General features: G+C 41.7%; 1 protein-coding gene across 1 annotated transcript in view; it reads right to left on the reverse strand.

Annotated features, from left to right (window-relative positions):
* Positions 1–23,175, reverse strand: part of ank1b (ankyrin 1, erythrocytic b) — a 102,403-nt gene that overhangs the window by 75,375 nt on the left and 3,853 nt on the right. The window contains exon 2 of the mRNA XM_074618830.1: positions 15,981–16,837. Coding sequence (XP_074474931.1) covers positions 15,981–16,106 — 126 coding nt within the window. The 5' untranslated portion in view covers positions 16,107–16,837. The remainder of the gene's footprint in view (positions 1–15,980; positions 16,838–23,175) is intronic.

The raw sequence follows: 23,175 nt of genomic DNA on the forward strand, positions 1-23,175 counted from the left end.
GGGATGGATGGGGGCAAGGAGGTGGAAGGATATAAAGACAGCCAGGGGAAAAGGCTGTCTGGTGAAAAAAAACCTCCATGTCAGTTAATGAGGCTGAATCTGCACACCATGCAGTAAATTAACATTTGGTATGGCATGGCGCACGAGCAACACGTCCTTACCAGTCGATAACAGCACAGCGGTAAAGCACTCTGCCACACACACTGGTAAAAGGAGACTGTTTTAGGCAGGTCATGCTCTAATGCCGCCCATATTTGAAAGTAAATTCAGACATTTGAGACTTATTCATAAACATTTTCAGATTTGACTGAAGTCACTGCTTGACTACTTGATGATGCGTGACATTTATCCCAGACTTTTAGAAGCTGGAATGAGGCCAAATACATGCATATTCATTTCCTGGCTTTTGATTTTACAGTTGACACATTAGTTAGCGGCTACTGGCCTGAATGATGTTGGCTGTGGCACTGACATGTGAAGTGAGTCAGTTTGGCTGACAGCAGCATGTCAGAGATCCCAGAAAGAAAGCCTTTTAATTGTTTTTGAATCCTCGGTATACAGACATTTGACTTTGAGGCTTTGAGGGAGGAGGACTACAGGATGGGTATGGACTCTCTTTACATAGGGTTCTTGGTTTTTAGTGCTCTGCTTATGCAACTATGGAACTACATGTTTGGATATATTGTTTATTGGCTTCTTCTTCTTCGCCGTCATATATCATTTTTGAAGAAACAATCCATATTGTGAGCTTGAAGATGACATTATTGACCTTGGGGATGGTAAAACAATTTTGCACAAGGTTTGCTCTTTGGAAATCTTCTGGAACTTTCAGCTACTTTTCCTGGCCTTCATCTGCAGCTTAAATTTACTCAGTACTGAGCAAGCTAGTATAGCTAACAGGACAGACTCAGTCCTTCAGTGTAATCCACACTTTAATAGCTCTAAATGGGATTTTAGGATGAACATATAGCACGATACTCGCACTCAGTGGGCTGCATCGTGATAACTTGCATTCATGGCATGGGCCATACAGTATAATTCATCATATTTAAATAATACTTATTTGTTTTCCTAAACATAATTGCTGCATATGTACAGTAAGTGCTACATTTATGTATCGCATGCTAGTCATACAGAGGTGGTCGTGGCGGTTTGCCATCACACAAAGCGTACACTTTGGACACTGGAGCATCCTGGGACTAGCATCTGGTTACATTTAGACAACAAAAGCAAGTTAACCAAGCAGCACGACTGCCTAAACATAACCATTAGAAAGTTTAATCATGTTTTAGTTGTTACTAGAGGTGGGAATCACCAGAGGCCCCGTGATATGATATTATCACAATACATTTTGCAATATATGCTGAGTATTGCGATAAGATATATTGCAATTTATTAACTTTTTTCAACTGCAAATTATGCAGTTTGTCAACATCTGTTTTATCTAATTAGATACAGTTTCCGCTCGGTTCATGTCAGAGTTTTCATTTCAACTGATTCCTTATGTTTTCTAGTTTCATATGATACCAGTATCTTCACTCTAGCTTTAAGACGAAGCCTGCCAGCGGGCCGTCGGATTGTTAAGAGGTTAATACAAGGTCGATACTTGACGTCTTATGTCGACACAATATCGCAAAAATATCGCGATACTATGCTGTATACATTTAGCCCCTAGCTGCTATGAGTAATGTAAGAGCAATAGTAATAGTAATATCAACATGTTGCACCTTGACAACAATTTTAATTCACTAGGTTTCCTCATTATGTTGATAAAAAAAAAGAAAAACGTAATCCGGGCGACATTACGTTTCATTCAGTATTTGCTGTTGCAAATTAGTATTATATAAACAAAATATCTCAGAGAAAAGGTTGGAATCATGTACAAAAATGTCAAGGTGCAAGTTCAGTGATCATTTTTCTCCAGTGACCTCTACAGTCAAACTGGGCAAGAGAGGCATCACTGACTTTACATCCTCTACATTTTCACATACGGTATTGGAGATGTGATTATTTACTTCAAGACAATAAGCATTTTCAGTAACTCATATAACTGCACTACTTTATCTGTGTCTACCATTAATAATCTGAAGGAATAAGTGCGGTAAAAACAAGAGGCATGAACACAAGGAAACGGTTAACGACAGGATAAAGGAGGTAGAAGGAAGAGAGGTGGGGAGAGAAGGAGAAAGAGAGGAGAGAAAGATGGCGGGATGCAGAGAGACAGACACAGCGAAAAGCAAGGGATAAGCAAAGAGACAGAAAGATAGCTGAAGGAGAAAAGTGCTGAGGGCATGATGAAAGAACAAACAGTTGCCTCGCTTTCCCTCCTTCCATCTAGAGTTTAAAAATTGAATTAGCAATGAAGTATTTATACAAGTGCAATGTGCATTTTCCAACTGGATGCCTCTGTACAGTAGACAGCAGAGGAGGAGGACAGAGCAGGAAGACATACAGCACTGTTGATTGGTTTCTTTTCTTCTTTTCTTTCCTACATGCATGTCATGGGCATAATAACAAATTCACAACCAGAAACACCCAACAACAGATCATACCCACGGGAGGAAGATAGAATTATAGTGAGAGAGGGAAAAAAGTAACAGAGGGATGACGAGGATTTAGAGTCAACTGAGGAGAAAAACACTCCAGTTTGGGTTTTGCCGTCATGTTCCCAACCCGGCTGCCATCAATGAGTGCTGAGGCAAGCTCTCTCTCGGATCAGAGAGTGTGAAGCGATATCAGCGAATGAATGGCAGCTTGGCTTTGGCAGGGATGTTTGCAAACCGCTGATTTTAGATTCTGTCATTTTCTTGAAGTTTCACAACTTGGAAAGAAATATCGTTTACAGTACGTACTTCTCTTTTAACCCAATCACTTTGATTTTATCAGGATGTGTGTGTGTGTGCCCTGTCCACCAGCATAGATTGGTTACTGAGTGATGAGCCCTGAGGAGAGAGGAGCCATTACAGCTGCCGTCAGGCGGCAATCCCAGTGACACATGACACCCCTTCTCATAGTGCAGAAATACGCACACACAAAACCAATTAAACCACCTACACACGTGCATGCCTCAATGGGTGAAGTAAAGGTGACGCTACTTGTCACAGAACACTTACTTCCAGTGCATCGAGCAATTAACATTTTTCAATCACGTCATATTAACGGACTACATGGGTGATGTCACAAATCGGTGAACGTAGCGGTCATATCCTCACAGATACATAGTCGCACTACATTTTCAAGCACTTCAAAAGTTGTATAATCAAAAGTATAGGCAATAACAGGATGAACGTGCAACAAATAATGAAAATATCTCACAGCATATAGAGACCACTATAGGGTGGGACGATATGCTTATTTCCCGTTTCGATACCATCACGATACTTGGGTGCCGATTCGATATGTCTTGCGATTCGATATTACAAGTTGATGTGATTTTTGTTTCCTTTTTTAACACTAGACCATGGGAAAAAGTGGAATCATACACTTCTAGTGACTTTTACTTTGGAAAATCTCTAAATAAATAGTGTTAAAATGCTTCATTTTCAGCATGTATGTATGTATGTATGTAGTCTGAGATGTCCTGAAGTCAAATATATCATATGTCACTTTATCATCAGAATTTTGAAGCAATGTGTTTTTCTAGTACCTCAAGTATTCAGAGCTAATTCAAGGTACAAATTTGGGACATTTATTTTAGAATATCTCTAAATTGATATAGTAAAAAAAAATGCTTGAATTGGGGTCTGTATGTAGTCTGAGATGTCCTGAACTCAAATGTATCAATCAATGTCAGGATTTATTTTTTCCAGCAATCCAAAAATCACAGAATAAAGACATTTCTTATTAATTTATAAATCTTTAATCTTTTATTAAAGGGACATGTAACATGTTTTGCACTAATTGTGAATATAATCCAATTGATGTCATTTCACCCTTTGTTATCACTTTATTTTGAAAACCAGACGTAGTCACACGTGTATCCTTCCGCTAACTTCGCCAAGTCCTTCTTTAGCTCTCCCCACCAGCTCCGTTCTCTTTATACATCCATGGTCAGCTCCACCGGGGCCATTTCAGCGCATTAACTATTAATGTCAGTATATGGGTGCGCTACAGTTGTAGTTACGGCTGATTGACGGCTGGCTTGACCGCTGTTGAGCAAGACAGACACAATACGTTACCTTGTCCATGTCAGAGTTAGCATGCAGCTTTAGGCATCATGTCTAGCTCTGCTTTTCCTGTCTGAAACCCAAAGTGTTTCCATACTTTACTGTATGTGTAGTGTTTACCATATTTTGGATTTAAAATGTGACGGTGCAGGTCGTATCCCTGCAGATTAGGCATGAACAAAAAAAATCAATTAAAAATCGTTTTTTTAAAAATCGCGATACTTAAGTGAATTGACTCTCAATCCCTTGTGACCTCTATATGAAATCCTTGATTTTTCATCATGCATTATGTCCATTAGCCAGCACACATACTGCAAAATATGTTTAGGGCAGCAGAGGAAAGTGATGGAGTCAGGGTGTGCCTGAGAGCGGCTGCTTCAGTGCATTAGCGGGCTCCTGCAGGCCACATGATCCATGTAGACCTTGAGGAGCACTAATTCCATTACATAATGCCCAGCTCCTGCTCTAAGTGTGTGTGCGTGTGCTCTTTGTGGGCATATCAGTGTGTGTGTGGCACTGTGCCAGTCCGGATCACTTTCATTCTTCCTCTAATGATTCTTGAGGAATTAACGGCGCTTAAGATACTGATTTTGCTAATGACCTGTGATAAGTCAACTACATCATATAGTACTAGGTATCTACTGTATGTAGGTCAATTATGGGGCTTTAATCATTTGTGTATTTGTGCCAAACTGTCACGGGTCCTGGGGTCACGATCCGTTACACACAGCCACATACAGAATACACGGTATGTAGATTGATGCAAATAATGTGGAACCAAAGCTCACAGGTTCCGCCGTTAGGAACATACGTTGAGGTTAGCACAACAAGCTGGTTGGCGTGCCATAGTGTGTATGGCGAGCACACATGAAAACCCGTGTATGAACCGAACCGTGACTTCTGTGTAGCATTACACCCCTAGTCAATTATGTAAATTCAATGTTTTTATAAATGTTGTATATTTTAGATGTCTCTTTTGATGTGAAATGGAGCTCCCTGGATGCAATAATACCACTACGTTTCATTGTGCAATCCTGTATTGTATAATGACAATACTAAATCCTTGCATCTTGAAGACAAATCTCTAGAAAAATCTGGAATGCAACTGCTGTCTGACTTATGATTTCCTGTTGATGTAGTCTCATCAGAGGCACCATGTCAGCCGAAATGAAACTCAGCATCCACATAAATCTGGGACCATGCACTGCAGTTTCAGAGTGTGGCCTAAAGCAACAAGCTTTTTTTGCACTCTGGCATTTATCTAGCTGGCAATCTGTGCAGCAAGTCAGAGGTCTCATCGCCAACCATGGCATGCCCTCGTCCATCTCCTCATCCCTTCATCATCCCGTCATGTGCAGTGTCAAAACCGTAATCACCACGGTAACATCAGTCACTTCATACACGCCTGCTGACTGACCCCAGGGTCATAATAAACTTTGCCAAAAGATTTACAGCTGTTACCCCTGCCTCTGCGTGCCAGGGCTTCACGTTGGTTGGCCTTGCTAACAACGGTGATGGATGCTCTGGCTAACAGGTACTGGCTGGCAGATGAGCTGTGACACTTGAGGAACTCCATGACTGCACATTGATCTAATGGGCCATCTGCACAGTGAACTCTCTGACCACGTCAACTGTTGCAAAACAATACCAAAACTACTAAAGAAATGTATATAGATTTAAAGGTCTAGTGGATTTAGTGGCATCTGGCAGTGAGGTTGCATATTGCAACCAACTGAATACCCCTCCGCTCACCCCTCCCTTACCAAGCATATCGGAAAACTATGGTGGCGTTCAAGTAACGTAAAATGGCGAAAGGTTTGGTATGTCCATTCTGGGCTACTGTAGAAACATAGCGATGCAACATGACGGACTCTGTGAAGAGGACCCGCTCCCTATGTAGACATGAAGAGCTCATTCTAAGCTAACGAAAACATGATTCTTTTTGCTAATAGATCCCCTGAATCCTACACAATGGACCTTTAATGCAAGAATGGAAAATGTATTATGACACAAATTTAACACGCAATTGCTTGAGTTCAAAAGGTCCCATACTTGGAAAATGTAATCATAAAAAAAGTATAGAGTAGCAGTGTTTCCATTAAATTGTCAAGCAAATTTACAGGCTACAGGCTATGCATGACTGTAATCTGCTAATACAGAGAGTAGTAGAAGGAAGTAGAGGTTGTGAATCGGAAACAAAACAACACGGCTTGGCCATATATCCATCTACGATATAGAAATGGAGAGAGATCTTCAGGAATTTGTTTCAATGGGCAAGTTTTAATTGTTGTTTCATGTTAGCTAGTATTGGCCATGTCTCATGCTGTCAGGAGACAAAGACAAGCATTCACACGTTATAGGAATATCCGAGAAGACGCTGACAGTGGAAACAACTGATCAGTCATGTGAGTTAAACGTTCACAACATCAGAATGTATTCGGCAAAGGCGTCTCCATAATCCATTTAGCACATCGAGTCTTTTTCTACAAAGGCAAAAATCACCTCAAACGAGCACAAAAACTTTTTTTTTGCAAATGATAAAGTTTTAGCGAATTTTGCCGTTTCCATTCAGCTTTTCTGATGCAATACTTCAAAATGCAAATACATATAAAACCACAATAAACCCTCAAACCAAAATTCGATTAACATCGACTTCAATACTAATATTCTAGCTTTGTTATTATTCAGTTATCTATCCAAAGATCATGGAATTGGGCTTCACATGTTTTTTTTTTGTACAGATTTATTCATTTTTGAGAATTTCAAGTGAGGATTACAAATTGAAATTGGCAGATTTTGTTGATTTGTTTTATATTCTTTATAAGGATTTCATGTCTGACTTTGGATTAATGAATTTCTACATAATACACATACAGTACGCTTTTCTTTTAGTCCATACACTAAAGACATACATGTACCAGAATTGCAGGTACACAGTCAGAATGGGTACCAAAGTTTTGCATTAACAGAGCGAAAGTTACTTTCCCGATATCTATCAAAGGTGTCTGACAAGGCGTGCTTACGTATCTAAAATCACTTTGATCTCCAGATCAAAATGTGTTTCATAGTCGAGTCCTAGATAAGCCCTCAGAGAGATCTGATAAATATCGGCCATCGTGCTTCTATTCTGGAATCTTCCTGTGTTGTTTGAGCAGGTACGGATCCGGGGCAACATCAGATACAGTATCGGAGCAGGTGCTCTAGCAAGCACACAGTAGTGGTGTGTAGAGAGATGGGTAGCTCTGGTCTCAGATGTAGTGTAATCCTAGGCTGGCAGGTAAATATAGCCTGTGGCGGCTTCGGGCTGGCCTGAGTGCTGCTTTTGCTCTGCTCGACCTTGGCTCATCCTGCCCTCCCTTTCCTCAAAGGGGATGAAAAGGCACCAGCCACGCACTATTACGCTCTACCTATTACTGTTGTCTGGCCAAAAAACATGCGTATCATGTCTCTAAAAAATAGTTCAAGAATTGATCCAATATAAAAGCTTTCACCATACCCTGCACCACCTGGAATTGTATTCAGTATAATGCCGGGTACACACTTCACGAGAATCAAGCTGATTTTCTTGTGGTGTGCACCAAATGACAGACGGACAAACATAGCAGCTATCTGGTGAAGCATATTAAACATCTACCAAGCTAAAGACGGAGGCAACCAAAACAGAGCAACAAGGACAGTGAAAATTGGAATTACATTTCTCGTATTGCCACGAACACAACTCTAAATGGATGCTAATGTTGCTCTGTGTCTGCTGCATGTACAGTATACATAGGCTAGCACGTTACCAGCCACCTAACCAGTATGAATCTGTCACCTTGTTTTGATGTTTTTCTGCCTCCATAGTGGCAAACAATGTATGAAGCTTTAAACAAAAAGTGTACTTTAAGAGTAATGACCACAATGTTAAAAATGATGAATGAGTACATGCATGCAGGCTCGTGCACATCCATCTACACCAATACACAGGTTAACCCCCCAAAAAATGCACAAAAAAGGACAAATCAGACATATTAGTCCTTTGGATTCTAGGACACGTCCTTAAGAGCTCCACTCTCATGGGAACAAATAAACATACGCCATTTCCTCCTCATAGCGAGTCAAAGTATTCTTTTCATACCACGTCTTTCGTCGAATCTGGGACAGCATCCAATACTGCATTTAAAAACAGAAACACAAGTCTTTGACCAGTGCTGCCCTGTGTACCCTAAAAAACGGTCACATAGAAAATACATAAAGACTTGTCGTGTGACTAAGGAGCACAATAATGCTTCCATGTTATCCTCTGGGCTTCTTGTTGTTGTGTGACCTGAAGTAAATCAAATCAAAATGTTCATACAGTTCTCAGTGGTCAGAGGAGTACTGTTTCAGTCCAAACAGTCTGATTCAGTGTATGATTAGACTGTTTTTTGAATGATTGGATTGGACTGCAATGACATGAATCACCTAAATGATCTATCAATTTGCATCCAAAGCTCTAAAAATAGCCAAATGCAGATTAATTGTCCCCTTGTCTAAAACAACCACTTTTAATTACCAAAGTTAGGCATTACTGAAAAGTATCACCGATGCCATTGTCCCATGTGTTGTTTTGTGTGAGGACAAAAGTGGGCAGAGAGGCAAAGAAAGAAGGAGAGAGAGAGAGAGAAGAAGAGGGTTTTGGCTAATTAGGCTTGGGTATCCATAAGGTCACATAAAAGTGGAATGAGATACCCCGAAGCTCTGCTATTTCGCTCGCGCTCACACAAGCTGCATGTGCACACATGAACACAAAAAGCACATACTATCCATTAGCAGATCTTTGGATCCATTGTAATAAGTGCAGGCCTGGAGGAAACAGGGGAATGTATGGGCCAGAGGAGCCTCATGCTGAGGTACTACAATAAAAAGGTTTCATGTCCCAGATTAGTCTATCTCATTGCTTACAGAGAACTGAAAATGAACCCAAACAATCACTAGATGACGAAGCATTTTCACGTACTTCCTCATTGACATTATTCAATTCTTATCATACTGTATGCTATCACCATTTCTATTTCATCACAGTTATTATTTGGCATGTAAAAAGCACTGATTATTGGTATGCAACGCACCCCAGATGACTGTGGTCCAAGTAAATGTTTGTTTTCAACTTATTTAATGGTGTACTTTTATGGTGTAAGAGCAAATCTTCACACTCCTATGGAGGTTTTATACTTTAAATTAAAAAAAGTTATATTCATAGTAGAAATGTCCAAGATTCAGGTAGCAACTTCTCCTTTTTAGCTGGCGCTGACCATCACTTATACCATTTAAAATGACTAATATTGCCAGCAGCAGGTCATATCAGCTGTCATTAGTTAATGTTAATTCTGTGAGTAACTTGATAACAGGCGAAAATTACATTTGTCTGGTTAAAGTGCTCTCTGCAAAGCTGGTGTCGGTCTTCGGCCAAAGATTGTTTTCTGAGGAAAGACGCTCCTCTCTATGGTGCAACCGCGAGTGGTTTTGTAATCCCAATAACAACTCCAAGAGAGTGATACTTCTTCTCTCTCGTTGATTGCGTAAATTTCCAGAGGTGCATTCTGCTGTTAAAACTTTAATTCACATCATATTGATAATTTAAGATGATCAATTTTATAGTTTTAAACTAGGATCTCCAGTATTTGGATGAAGAAGCTTGTGAGAAATAAGGAGTGTGTTTGTCTACAACTATTATTTCAATGTATCAGATACATATTATAATCAACATTTAGGTAAATATAACAGATATATTAGATCGGACTCTGCTTCAGCAGATACCCAATGTTCAGGACTCAGATAGGGAACAGGGCCGATAAAACTCGATCGGGACATCAATAATGCATAGCGGCATAAATCAATGGCAGTCATTGGACTGTTGTGACTAGTGATCAGTAAACACAACACCAGTGATCAATGATATATAGAAAGTGACCCATAGTGGTCAGGCTACAGCCAGTGAGGCAAGAATACATACTGTCAATGCGGCCAAGTATTAAACTCCACAGATTATTCCACATTATGACACAATCATAGACTATGGTTACTACTACAGTTTTAAAGCCTCAAGTTTGGCATTTTGGCCGTACAACCGAACGCTGAATAAGGTATTTTTTAGATGATCAAATGTTACAATTAACTTTCATGAACTGAAAACACAAGGGTTAAAGTTCTAAGACGAAAACACGGACAACTCCCAGATCGGACAACGACGCCGTGGTAGCCACGCCCTAAAGCATACCCTGGTTTATGGTCTATTTGACTCTAAATGGGACCATATTTACTAAATGAACATCATGTTGTATTGAACAAGTCTTCAATCTAGAGATTGAGACGATAAACTCATGTTAACAATGTTTACTGAGGTAATAAATCAAGTGAGAACTAGTGTCATTTTGTCAGAGACTTCTATACAATCAGACTTCTTTTTGCAACCAGAGGAGTCGCCCCCTGCTGGCTATTAGAAAGAAGAAAAGTCACTTCCGCATTGGCTTCACTTTTCATTGCCCACTGGACACAATGCATTACATTTAGCTGTATTTCAAACCGACTTGATTCTTTTGTGATGAGCACCAAATAACAAGCCTAGCTCTTTATTGGACTGAGAAGAAAATATGAATGCAGATACGCGATGCGTTTTCCCACTAATATATGTACTGTTATCTTGGTGTTTCCTTTCAGTCACAGTGCTTCCCTGGCAACACTCACCCCTAAGCCAAAAAAAACAACATTTAGTTATATAATTCAGTTTGCCTCAGCAACATTTCTGCTCTTATTCTTCTCTCAAATATATATTTTTTTCCAGATATGAGTGAGAAAAGACAGGAAAGATGAGGACAGACAAAGGTTGTTGATCTATTCCAAACCTACGACTCTGCACCTTAACCAGCAGAGCTAGCAGAATGCTCCTGCACTTTCTCTTTCGGATTCCCTAACTGCATTACTGTCCAGTCCATCCAGAGTTATGATGATACGATCTCCGTTGGCGCTGTAGTGGATGACCTTTGCGCGAGGGGAGGAGTAGGGAAGAGAGATGCCATGCTGCCGAGTTTGATTTACATCGAATGGAGCTAATTAACATCCCCAGAACATTAAGACCTGCCTGTGCCTCCTCTTTCCCTCTCTGTCTCTTTGACTTGCTTCCTCACTCTTTTCTGGGTGCATAGCAACAATTAACTGGAGGGAGAAAGACAGATTCAGAGAGAGATACACAGAGAACAGAGTTGATGATTGAGGTGAGAGCGAGGGAGAAAAGCCACTGAGGCAGAAGCAGTGAAGCAGAGATGGGTTCATATTTGCTACAAGTTCTTCCTTATTGCTGCATCAAATGTGCCTTAAGCTGTGAAATCCTGTGGATGACAATACAATAACACTGTGTTGCTTTTCATCTATTTCTTATTTACAATGATAATGATACAAATAGATGAGACTTCTTGCTGATTTATACTTGAAAATCAAATTATAACTACAGGAGCAAAGCAGGAGCACATCTGTTTAGGCAACTTGCAGGCCTTTTTATGAACTGAGTAATTGTGCTTGCATATTTTTGTTACACTACAGTGAAGCCAAAGGAACTCTTCACAAAGGAGCCAGTTGAGATGGAGAGTTGATCTGAATCAAATGGCCATTAATGAAATCTTAAACATAACAGCTTTGATTGATTTTTGAAGAGTAAAATAAGGTAGCGAACATTAATGGCATAAAAATCAGTGGATGGGCTAAGTGCAGTAACGTTAAGTAAGCACTAAAACTGGCTTACACGCATCAAATTATTATGTGCTGAGGGGTTAAATAGCATTAATATTCTTCATTTCATTTGGCCTGCAGTGACAGTCAGCTCAGTAACCTAATGACTAATGACTCAAATGTCCACACAGCCATCAGGGCTGGGACGATACACCTATCTCCCAGCAAGCATGCTGATGCTGCGGGAACCAACGCACGGGCATCGATCACAGGGACGTCCCACACCAACACACATGGACGTACTGAGGAGAGATGCTGGACAGTGCTGGCGAGCTAGCCAGATGTGTGGTGGACTGAGACAGCTGGAAGCTCCGCTTGAAAGCCCGTCTGAGGACGACCCAATGACATCAATTCCGATAGTTGTATTATCACTCTTTCCATCCACCACTATTGGTTTTGTGTTATCAGTCCTACTTGTATTAGCTATTACAGCTGCTAGGCTATTATTGTGGCTGCTTCCCTCTCTCTCTCTATCTCTCTCTCTATCTATCTATCTATCCCCCCAGCCGGTCTCGGCAGATGGCCGCCCGCCCTGCGCCCGGTTCTGCTCCAGGTTTCTTCCCAGTAATCGGGGAGTTTTTCCTGGCCACAACGCGCTTAGTGGATCCTGTTGGGTCTCTAAACTAAGGTGTACGGTCATAGACCTGCTCTATATATAAAGCGTCTTGAGATAACTTCTGTTGGGATTTGACGCTATACAAAAATAAATTTAATTGAATTGAACCTATCTCCCGATTCGATACTATCATGATACTTGGGTGCCAATTTGACTTTTAAGTATTGCGATTCTACAAGTACTGTGATTCGATATTACGATTTATTGCGATTTTTGTCAACTTTTTAAACACTGGACCAGGAGAAAAAGTTGAATCATATACTTCTAGGGACTTTTACTTTGGAAAATCTCTAAATGAATCCAGTAAAAATGGTTGATTTTCAGCATGTATAATGTACAAATTAGTGGTATTTTCTTTTTAATTTATAAGGGACATGTAATGTTTTATACTTCTGGAGATTATAATCCAATCAATTTTATTTCCATATATTTATTTTGGGTATACACAGTTCCTTTTGTTCACACCTTATTTTGAAACCCGGACTTAGTCACGTGGGTATACTTCCGCTAACTTTGCCAAGTCTGTCGCTAGCGTTCCCCGTCAGCTCCGTTCTCCATACATCCATGATCAGCTCCATCGGGGCCGTTTGAATGCATTTAACATGAATGTCAGTATATTGGAGCTCCCCAGTTGTAGCGTTGGCTGATTTGACGACGGAGACGCGAGTGGCGGCTGGCTTGACCGTATGTTACCGGAACACGATAACGTTTCCTGTCCAATGATAGTGTGAGCATGCAACTTTAGCCATGATGTCTAGCTCTGCTTTTCCTGGCAATGTGTGAAACCGAAAGTGTTTCATACTTTACTGTATGTGTAGTGTTTACCACTTTGGATTTTAAATGTGACGGTGCAGGTCGTATCCACGCAGACCCTCTGACGTTTTCTACTCTGTCGTTTCGGCTCGCGGCGGATGGCTGCGGTTTGTTTTGGTGACGACTACGGAATGGATATGACATCACGTTACTCAGACTACAACAAAGAAAGCGTTAACTTCTTTGTACCTCCGTATAGACTCAAATGAAGCAAATATATCGATTCTGGCATTAAAAAAGCGATTTCAAAATCGTAAAAAAAATAAATAAAATTGCGTTACATTGGTGAATCGATTTTTCCACAGCCATATCATGTGAACAGTTTAAGTTTAGTTATTTAATCTGTATTCATTCATTTTATTTTTAACAAGTCTCAAAGATTTTTGAAGAGGAAGAGCCTACCTAAAACCAATCAGAATTTAAATGCCTGTTTTCTGGCTACTCTTTTAAATAAATACTTGACAAACTTTGATGCAAAAATCCAATACTGCCACCAAGCAGTCTTGCTCACTGCCCACGATGACCTAATACAATCAGAAACAAACAAAGGAAAACAGTACAGCAACATTCAGTGCCCATTGTCTGCCTGAGACAGATATAAAAGTCTCCCGTTTTATCTCTGTCAATTTCTCAGCTCAGTGCGTTCAGTGTTCACACCTGTAGTAACTATTTCCAAAACCTCACATAATCTTAGCAAAGTTGTTACTACTGCCTAATCATAGTCAAAGTTAAGTCAACCTTTAGTTGCCAGAACCAAACTCTCAGTTAACCTTGGTACACAACAAAAATTAAATGACAAGATCAGTTCATGCTGTCCAACATAATCCAATCTATGGTGGAGTTATGTAATCCTCAAGAAAATGGTATCCACACCAAGTCATTTTTGTAACCATTTGATGTAGTTGTTGTCATTCCCCCTAAAATAGAACAAGGATTTGCTAATTACATCAGATTCTGAATATTCTTCTATATCGAAAATCAATTGAAATTGTACAATTTGACCTACAATATTAGATTTTTGAGACGAAAGATCTAAGAATATCTAAGGATAGAGCATGTGGGATATTAAAGAGGGCATGTTTTGCTGACAATATACAGCTAACACAAATGCTTCCATGTTAAAGTAACAAAAAAATAAAATAAAATAACGCACTACATCGCCACATTTTCATCCAAACAGTTTGCCAGGATCTTCGACAAAATGTAAACCAGTTAAACAAACTGCTAAAAGCCTGCTGCATGGCCTCGGAAACCGTTAGCAAACCACACAGCTCTGCGGTCAGGACAAACAATCTGTTTTAGGTTGAAAGACTATTAATACAGAAAAAGGGATTACACTCCATGAGCACCCAAGCTCTCTCTCTCTCTCTGCAGATTCCATTTTTTTGGACTATAGCTCTTTCCCTTTGTGTCTGTCAGACAAATGCTCATTCTCTAAGTTTCACACACACATTCACACACCTCACAGAGTGAATATATAAAAAAAGACCTGTCTATTCTCTGTTGCCACCAAACTCCACATCAATATGTGCACACAGAGATATTGCAGGAGGAACAGAAAGCAATTGAGAGCTGATGGCATTGCACTGAAAACTGAGCCTTTGTATAGTAAATGGCACAATATTGGTAATTCCCACTATGGGATCAAATTCATAAAAGTTTTTTTTTTCTAAAACCACTCAACAAGTACCTCTCACAATAGAATATCATATCAGTGCCGCCAAGCATGAGTGCAAAGGCGGCACAACCCCAATAAAACCTACACCTAAAGGCACAACCAGAGTGGGAGAGTGCAGGGAGGGAGGATGAGAGATCTCATGCCTAGGGGATGATATTATGCGTGCCTAGTTTGTGACACAAATTTACATATTAATTCTCTACGCAACAAATATTACTTTAGCAGCAAATAATATTAGCTTGGAATTCTTGATTGAAAAAAAAAATACATGTAGCACAAACATACCCCCCCCCCCCTGAAAGATATATACAGATGGGTTAAAATTGCATCTATTATTAGAGTGTACCTCCATCTTCCCCCTCCATTTTACATCTTCCCCAATGAAAAAAAAAAAAGAAATCTGGGGGAAGACGCCAAATCTAAGACTCAACACAGCTTCGTGGGAAAGAACAGAAGCCTGCATGCAGAGCATGTTAACGCTGATGGGATTATATGCATACAAATGCAATGCAAAGTGCAGTCTACGCTGAACTTGCATTGCATTAATATGAATGAGCTGCACCCATGGAAGGATGAAATCCCCCCAAAAAATGCTGGGGAAAGAAAATTGACATTATTTAACCAACAGCCTGTACCGGTCACACTCCAATCATCATCTGCTTCCTTTTTCATTCCCCTAAGGCTACATATCTGACCAAGCAAAGCAGCCTGTATACCAGAGCATACATATGTGCTTGACTGGTTTAGCCTACACACACACACACATACACGTATACCAGCTGAGGCCGCAAGACCAGCTGTGTAATTACACATGTGTAATTGCATTCTCACTAATCTTGCACAATAGATGCAGTGAGAGAGACAGAGAGAGAGAGAGAACCCTAGGGAGATAGAGAAAGGCAGGTAGACGGATGTAAAGAAACACCGTCACCTCCCCTTGTCTCCTGAGACAAGTCAGCCATACCTTGCGCCGGCGGTCCCTGGACCGATTCCTCTTTTTGATCTTCTCCTCCTCCTTCTCCCGCTGCTCCTGGGCGGCGGCCTCAGCGAGGTCCTTGGTCTTACGGAGCTGCTTGGCGGCTTGCGCCATGGTGCCGTTGCTACTGTTGCTGCTGCTGCTGCTGCTGCTTCTAGTGTTCTAGTCGGCGTCGCTCCAGCCCTCCTCCTGATTGCGATGCCACCAGTCGTCCCTGTTCCCTCTCCCCTCTGTCTCCCGAGCCCCGTCGCTCACTACCTCTTCTCTGGTGGCCACCACGACATGTGTGCGTTTGAGGCGAGCAGTGGAGACGTCTGTGTCCAAATATGTGTGAGTGTGTGTGGATGATATTGATGCTACGGCAGCCACAGGATTGCCTCCAGCATCCACAAAAGAACGATGCTACAGCTCGTGGTGCTGATGCTGCTGCTACTCATCCAGTCTGCTTGCACTGCGCTGAATTGCCTCCCCTCCCCCCCTTCTTTCTTTCCTAACCTTCCTCCCTTCTCTCCTCCCTTTCTGCTTCCACAGACCAGTCACGCAGTCCTGTGTCGAGGCACGGTGGGGATCCTGCTGCAGAGCTCTCCCCCTTTTAATCTGTCAAATGTCCTCCTCTTCCCCCTGCTCTGCCTCCTCTTTCTCTCCAGTTGTCTCCTCTTCTCCAGCTAAAGGCTTTTTCTTTCACAATAGCTGCTGTTGCGTCTTGCAGTATAAGTGAGGTACAAAAAGATGGGGGAGCCGAACGCTGATGAGGAATGCCTCCAAATTGTTATTTTTCGCACATCTTCTCTCTTCTCTCTGTCTCTCTCTCTCTCTGACCATGGCTTTTCCATGGCACCTCCCACCTGGAAACAGATGGAGAGAAAAGGACAGCAGTGAGAGAGATGGAAGCTTGTAAAAAAAAAAAAAAAAAAAGGACATTATCTTTTAATCTAAATGTACAGATTGCTTGTTCTTCTGTTGCATGATTCTTTACACAGCCCTGGTCACTTTTTGACTATCCCTTTGATAGTCAAAAAGTGACCAGGGCTGTGTTGATGTTAAGGTGGCAAGGAGACATGGTGCAACACATTAACATCCACACTAGCCTACTTCCCTCATGTTTTAGTGTCAGAAGGAGAGAGGGCGGAAAACATCAACAACATGAATGCTTCATAAAAACTGCATGTCCTCCTCTCCCTCTGCTTTTCATTCCACCACTTTCCCTCTTTCCATCACACCGGGAGGTCATGCATGGCCGTTTGATGTTGCAATTCAGCTTGCAGATGAGTAAACAACAGCATGGACAGACAATGTGATATAAAGTTGATAAAAGCAGATTGTGACTGGTCTATATTTTGATGTCCATAAAAGCAATTTCTGTAAAAAGTATTTATTTAATTCACACAGTAGAGTACCAAACTATAGGCTTTACCATGTGGTTATTTCATATAGACGATTTATTTATTGAATAACCAGAAAACATGCTATATGACGATGTATATCGTTATCAAGATATGAAATAACCTATATTGGGATAGAAGATTTTGGCCATATCGCCCAGCCCTGCTGCATGTTACAGTATTTACTCCTATGAAGACTATATCATGTTGTCCTGATAGTTTCAGTTTAAATGTATTAAATTAAAATGGTATAAATTAGGGCTGTCAAAGTTAACGTGATAATAACACGTTAATGCAAATTTGTTTTAACGGCACCGATTTCTTCAATGCATTAACACAACTTGCAATTTTTAGGTTGTAACTGGCTCAGTTTTAAAGCTGGGGGAAGAGGGAAGATACTGGCATCAAATGAAACTCGAAAACCAGAATCAAATGGTATCAACCATGTCATTCGTACGGGAAAGAGGCTAAATAACGCTCCAAACTTATGCGAAATTTTGGCGAGGTAAAACTGACATGGCCATTTTCAAAGGGGTCCCTTGACCTCTGACGTCAAGATATGTGAATGAAAATGGGTTCTATGGGTACCCACGAGTCTCCCCTTTACAGACATGTCCACTTTATGATAATAACATGCAGTTTGGGGTCAAGACTGACAGCTGTTGTTGCCTGTTGGGCTTGAGTTTGCCATGTTATGATTTGAGCATATTTGTTTTATGCTTAATATAGTACCTGTGAGGGTTTCTGGACAATATTTGTCGTTGTTAACTGATTTACAATAATAAATATATACATACAGCATATTTGTCCACTTCCATGTTGATAACAGTATTAAGTACCTGACAAAACTCCCTTTAAGGTACATTTTGAACAGATAAAAAACATGTGATTAATTTGCGATTAATCGTGATATCTATGAACAATCACGCGATATTTTAATCGATTGACAGCCCTAATTTCAATGTGAGCAAAAATGTGACTGAAAAATGAATTACACCCATCAGGCAATCAGTATGACAATAGTGCATGACTCATCTCTTTGTTGTCATCTTAACGTTTACATTTACAGTCATACGATGTATTTGCTCTCTGTAGCCCACTTTTCCACATCATTGAGAAGATGCAGTGACATTAAACTCTCTCTACCTCATTTATCCTTCCCCCTCCCTCACTCCTGCAACATAATCTTTCTGCAGAATGATGTTGCAATGTAACATAGCCTTCAACAAAGACGCCATGTGACATGACTAGGAATGTATACGCTTTATATTCATAGATGCCATCCGTTAACAGATTAACACCAGACCCATTCCATCATTTCAAGCCAAAAGGCATGACGTGAAAATCAATACAGTGGCAATATGAGAATATGCAAAATTGAATATTCTCTCAGTATATCCAAATATTTATGAGGACATTTTTCCTTTGCCAAATAATGTAACCGCAACTTTTAGTGTTTGTGTGCCCCTGTACAATTGTGCTGCCATTTGATTGACAGCTTTGTATTCTCTTGTGCCTGATGCTACTGGATCTATAAAGCTGGAGGTTAAGTGCAACAAAATAATGCCATACCCTCCACTGCACTTTAGATTTGCCTGAGCTGAAAGGTCGGGTGGAATAGCTGTCAACGTAAGCAGACTGATTATTCCAAATTCCACGTAGAAATTACCCTCAAGGTGATGCATGTGTGCATTCAAGGTTATGTGCACATCATAAAGGCTAAATAGGCAAACTGCACTACTGCACGAGATTGATGCTCCCATAACGGTTTATTCAGTAATGTGTCAAATGGTCTTTGGCAGGCACCTTTTTTTTCTTCTATTTGACATGTTCATGACATGGTCATTTAAGACACTTAAATGAATAAACCATAATGAAAGGACCAGTCCAGTGTGTCTTTATGCTTCTATTGTCATTAACTGGCTAATTGTAAGAAGACAGGTCATGTATCCCATTGTTATGAAAATAAGACAACTAATGGTAAATGGACTTGCATTTATATAGCACTTTTCTAGTCTTCCGACCACTCAAAGCGCTTTACACTACATGTCAGCACTCTGCCATCAGTGTACGAATGTGTGTGTGAATGGATGAGGCTGCCATCTTTGCACATCTAATCTAATTGATCTATCTAATTTAAATAATCATTCACACACCCACATGGCAATGCCTTTGGGAGCAATTTGGGGTTAAGTGTCTTGCTCAAGGACACATCGACATGTGACCGGAGCAGCCGGGGATCGAACCACCGAACTTTCAATTGGTGGACGACCTGCTCTACCCTCTGAGCCACAGCCGACCCAATACCAACAAAACCAAAAAGTTTTCATTTTCAGGAAAATTTGTATGTTGCTAATTCTTGCCAACCAGTGATGGTGAAATAATTTAAATAGGCATGTTATTGTGAAAGACAGAGTCCATAGCCCATCATTTCAGCCACTGTTTGTAAGATTAAATGCATAACCTGTTGGAAGTCTTTGTGATTTACAGTAGCTTAGCCCTGCTGTTGCAGTTTACATCCTACTGTGCAGGTGGTACATATACCTTTATTAGGACTAGTATCATGATGCACTCTCCTAATCCTGTTAACAATAGCATCAAAATAATTTAGTTGCTCCTTTTTTTGGGAAATACGGTTTTCCCAGCTTAGAAAATCAGTGGCATCTGATACAGCCAATGGAGACAGTAACGTTATGGTATTCAAGAGTGAACTGGTAACGTTAGCTAGCTACCAACTCATATCCTTGAACTGAATCATTTTATTGCTGTGGCATTTAGCCAGTCTGTGCCTCTTGTGTTTTATCATTAACCCTAACATGATAATAATCCCCCTCATACACGGATGGATGTATTAAGAGGACTGGATACAGCGTTGGAGGCGGGTTCCCGTTCATTCCTATGAAAGTTGCTCAGTGGCGCATGAAGCCTAAATGGCTCAATTTCCGTCTGGAAAAGTACCCGGATCTTCCGGCGGTCTTCCGGCATCCATTGGGCCCATCGACATGCGTAGTAGCGTCAGCTCGGTCACGGGGTCCCAACATCACACCACCGTCACGGTTTGCGCTATACAGCCTCGGTCTGGGTCTCATTCACATGAACGGAGGAAGGGAAATAACTCTAGATTCGGCTATTAGTGCGTTCTACAACTTTTAGGACCTAATGATTTAAATATTTGGGGGGGCAGTGGTGGCCTAAAGGTTAGAGAAGCGAGCTTGAGACCGGAAGGTCGCCGGTTCAATCTGCTGGACCGGCAGGAGAAATCTGGGTGGGGAAAGCGTTTGCCCCTCCCTCATTACCACCACTGAGCTTCCCCTGAGCAAGTCGCCTGTCGGTCGAGCTCATCCATCATTTCAGAGCCAATCATCTTGCGTATCGCTACCAAGATTCTACCAAGATTTGACCAATCGGAGGCCGCCCTGCTACCAAGAATGGCGACAGCCAATCACCGTCCGTTGCGTCTACCAAGATTTGACCAATCACACTCGCTATCGCTACCAAGATTGACGCCGGAAGCCACGCCCCTAGAAATCAACGCCAGGTCCCTTCAACGGAAAGTCAAGTCCTTCACCAGCATTTCTTTTCGACCCGACGTCTTTGCTATAGTTTGGGTAAGTTCATCGTTTACATTGGTGGCGAGCCAGCACGCTAGCGAGCTAATGTCATATCCACGTAACCTGGCTATCTCACACTAGTTGAAGTCGCGAACGACTCTCCATTCATAACCAGCTGACGTCAGCTGATATGATACTATGCTTTATTTTAGGCAGCTGACAACACTAGTGTGTTAGCCTGTCTGTTTACATAGCACATTATGTAGCCCTACAGTTAATAACGGGCTCGCTATCTGGTAATAACACTGACGTTAACGTTAATCAATAGTACAAGACAGGAAATACGTAGTCCACAGTTTACCAACGTAATCTATGTTTCCACTCTTTATGTGTGGATCAGTCTATGTATTTGGTATTTTGCTGAGTATGCTAATGTAGCCCCTGTGTATATGAATTGTTTCAGAATGTTATAGTGTTAAGTTACAGGTTGTAAAGCAGTTGAGAATAAGACATGGTAATGCATAGGTCCAGTAAGGTACTCACCTGGTAACTAGTTTTAAAAAATTAAATTGTTTACAGATTCTGTATAGTAAGTACATTATTAGAAAACACTGTATCACAGACAGACAGAGGCAAACAACATATTGCATAACCTCTTTTGCATGAGAAGTAATGGACACAGAGTGTAATTTATGTTAGTTTAGCTAGATTGGAGATCAGGATACAAGGATGTATTGGCATATGCATAAATAAACAAGTTATCAATGCAATGACATTCTTAGTTTGCTGGATCACTATTCTGTAGTGAAATATACTAAAAGTAAATATGAAATTAAGAAAGAAGAAAGAAATTATAACATAACATATAGCAGGCCATAATTTTACAATATAAGAGGACAGACCAAGCATATTCTCACTGTGTTTTTTTTTTTTCCCCCAATCATACAGAATGGAGCCTAAATTTAGGAGGAGGGGGGATGGCCATGCTAGCCTCTTTGACACAGAGGAAGCAAAACGAATTAAGAGGGAGAACAGGCCATGGGTGCGGGCTCTGTCGCCTGAGAGGGTGAAAGAGTGCGAAGATGGCTGTTCTGCGTCGCGGTGGAGACCCGGAGAATATGCAGCATGTCCTGGGCCAACATCAGATGCAGTTTGGGATATTCAGGGGCCAAACTTTTCAATGGGTGGCAGAAAATGCGTTGGGGTATGCGGGTTATGTGGTGGCATCAATGTCAGAGGAGTCAGGAAACTCTGATTCACACAACAACCTCGTCAACAAAAGAGCCTTCCAGGGGTACATCTCACATTATCCTGCAGGCCGTTATGCCATCCAGGTCAAGCGGGAGGTGAGATCCGCTAGAAGCCAGAGCCAACCTGCCACTGCTGCTGCTGCCACCTCCACACAGCTGCCCTCCACCTCACCATGGCCCTCAGCCTCTTCACGAGCTGCAACCACCACACAGCCGCCCTCCAGCTCACCACGGCCCTCAGCCTCTTCACGAGCTGCAACCACCACACAGCCGCCCTCCACCTCACCACGGCCCTCAGCCTCTTCACGAGCTGCAACCACCACACAGCCGCCCTCCACCTCACCACGGCCCTCAGCCTCTTTGCGAGCTGCAACCACCACACAGCTGCCCTCCACCTCACCACAGCCCTCAGCCTCTTCGCAAGCTGCAACCACCACACAGCTGCCCTCCACCTCACCACGGCCCTCAGCCTCTTCGCAAGCTGCAACCACCACACAGCTGCCCTCCACCTCACCACGGCCCCCAGCCTCTTTGCGAGCAGGCCATCTCCACCTCAAAAATCACCTTCGTCAGCCCAGAGAGCCTGCCTCCTGCAGTTGAAAGGAAAGGAAGACCCTGTATGCCTAACAGCAGTGTGGCAAATCCCCACATCTTTGTTTTGCCCCCTAATACTGCAGGGATGGCCCAGCTAAAACAAAGACTGAACATAACTCCATCTGCTGGTCTTAGGCCGCCCTTCCTTGCAGCTCTCGAGCCGCCTCTCCAGGCAGCTCCCCAACCTCTCAGACCTCTCCTGCTTGCGCCCAGACCTCTCCTGTGTGCAGCCCAACCTCACCTGCCTGCACCACAACCTCTCTTGCCTGCCTTCCAATCTGTGGTTCCTGCAGGTTCTTCCCTGACAGATGTGCCTTACACCACTCAAAATTACCACAAGAGGAAAAGACAGGAGGAGGAACAGAGTGGCAAAAGGAAGAGGAAATACTCTAGGAAGAGTGACGCC

This window comes from Sebastes fasciatus, chromosome 19 (assembly GCF_043250625.1).
Source record: "Sebastes fasciatus isolate fSebFas1 chromosome 19, fSebFas1.pri, whole genome shotgun sequence".
Taxonomy (NCBI): Eukaryota; Metazoa; Chordata; class Actinopteri; order Perciformes; family Sebastidae; genus Sebastes; species Sebastes fasciatus.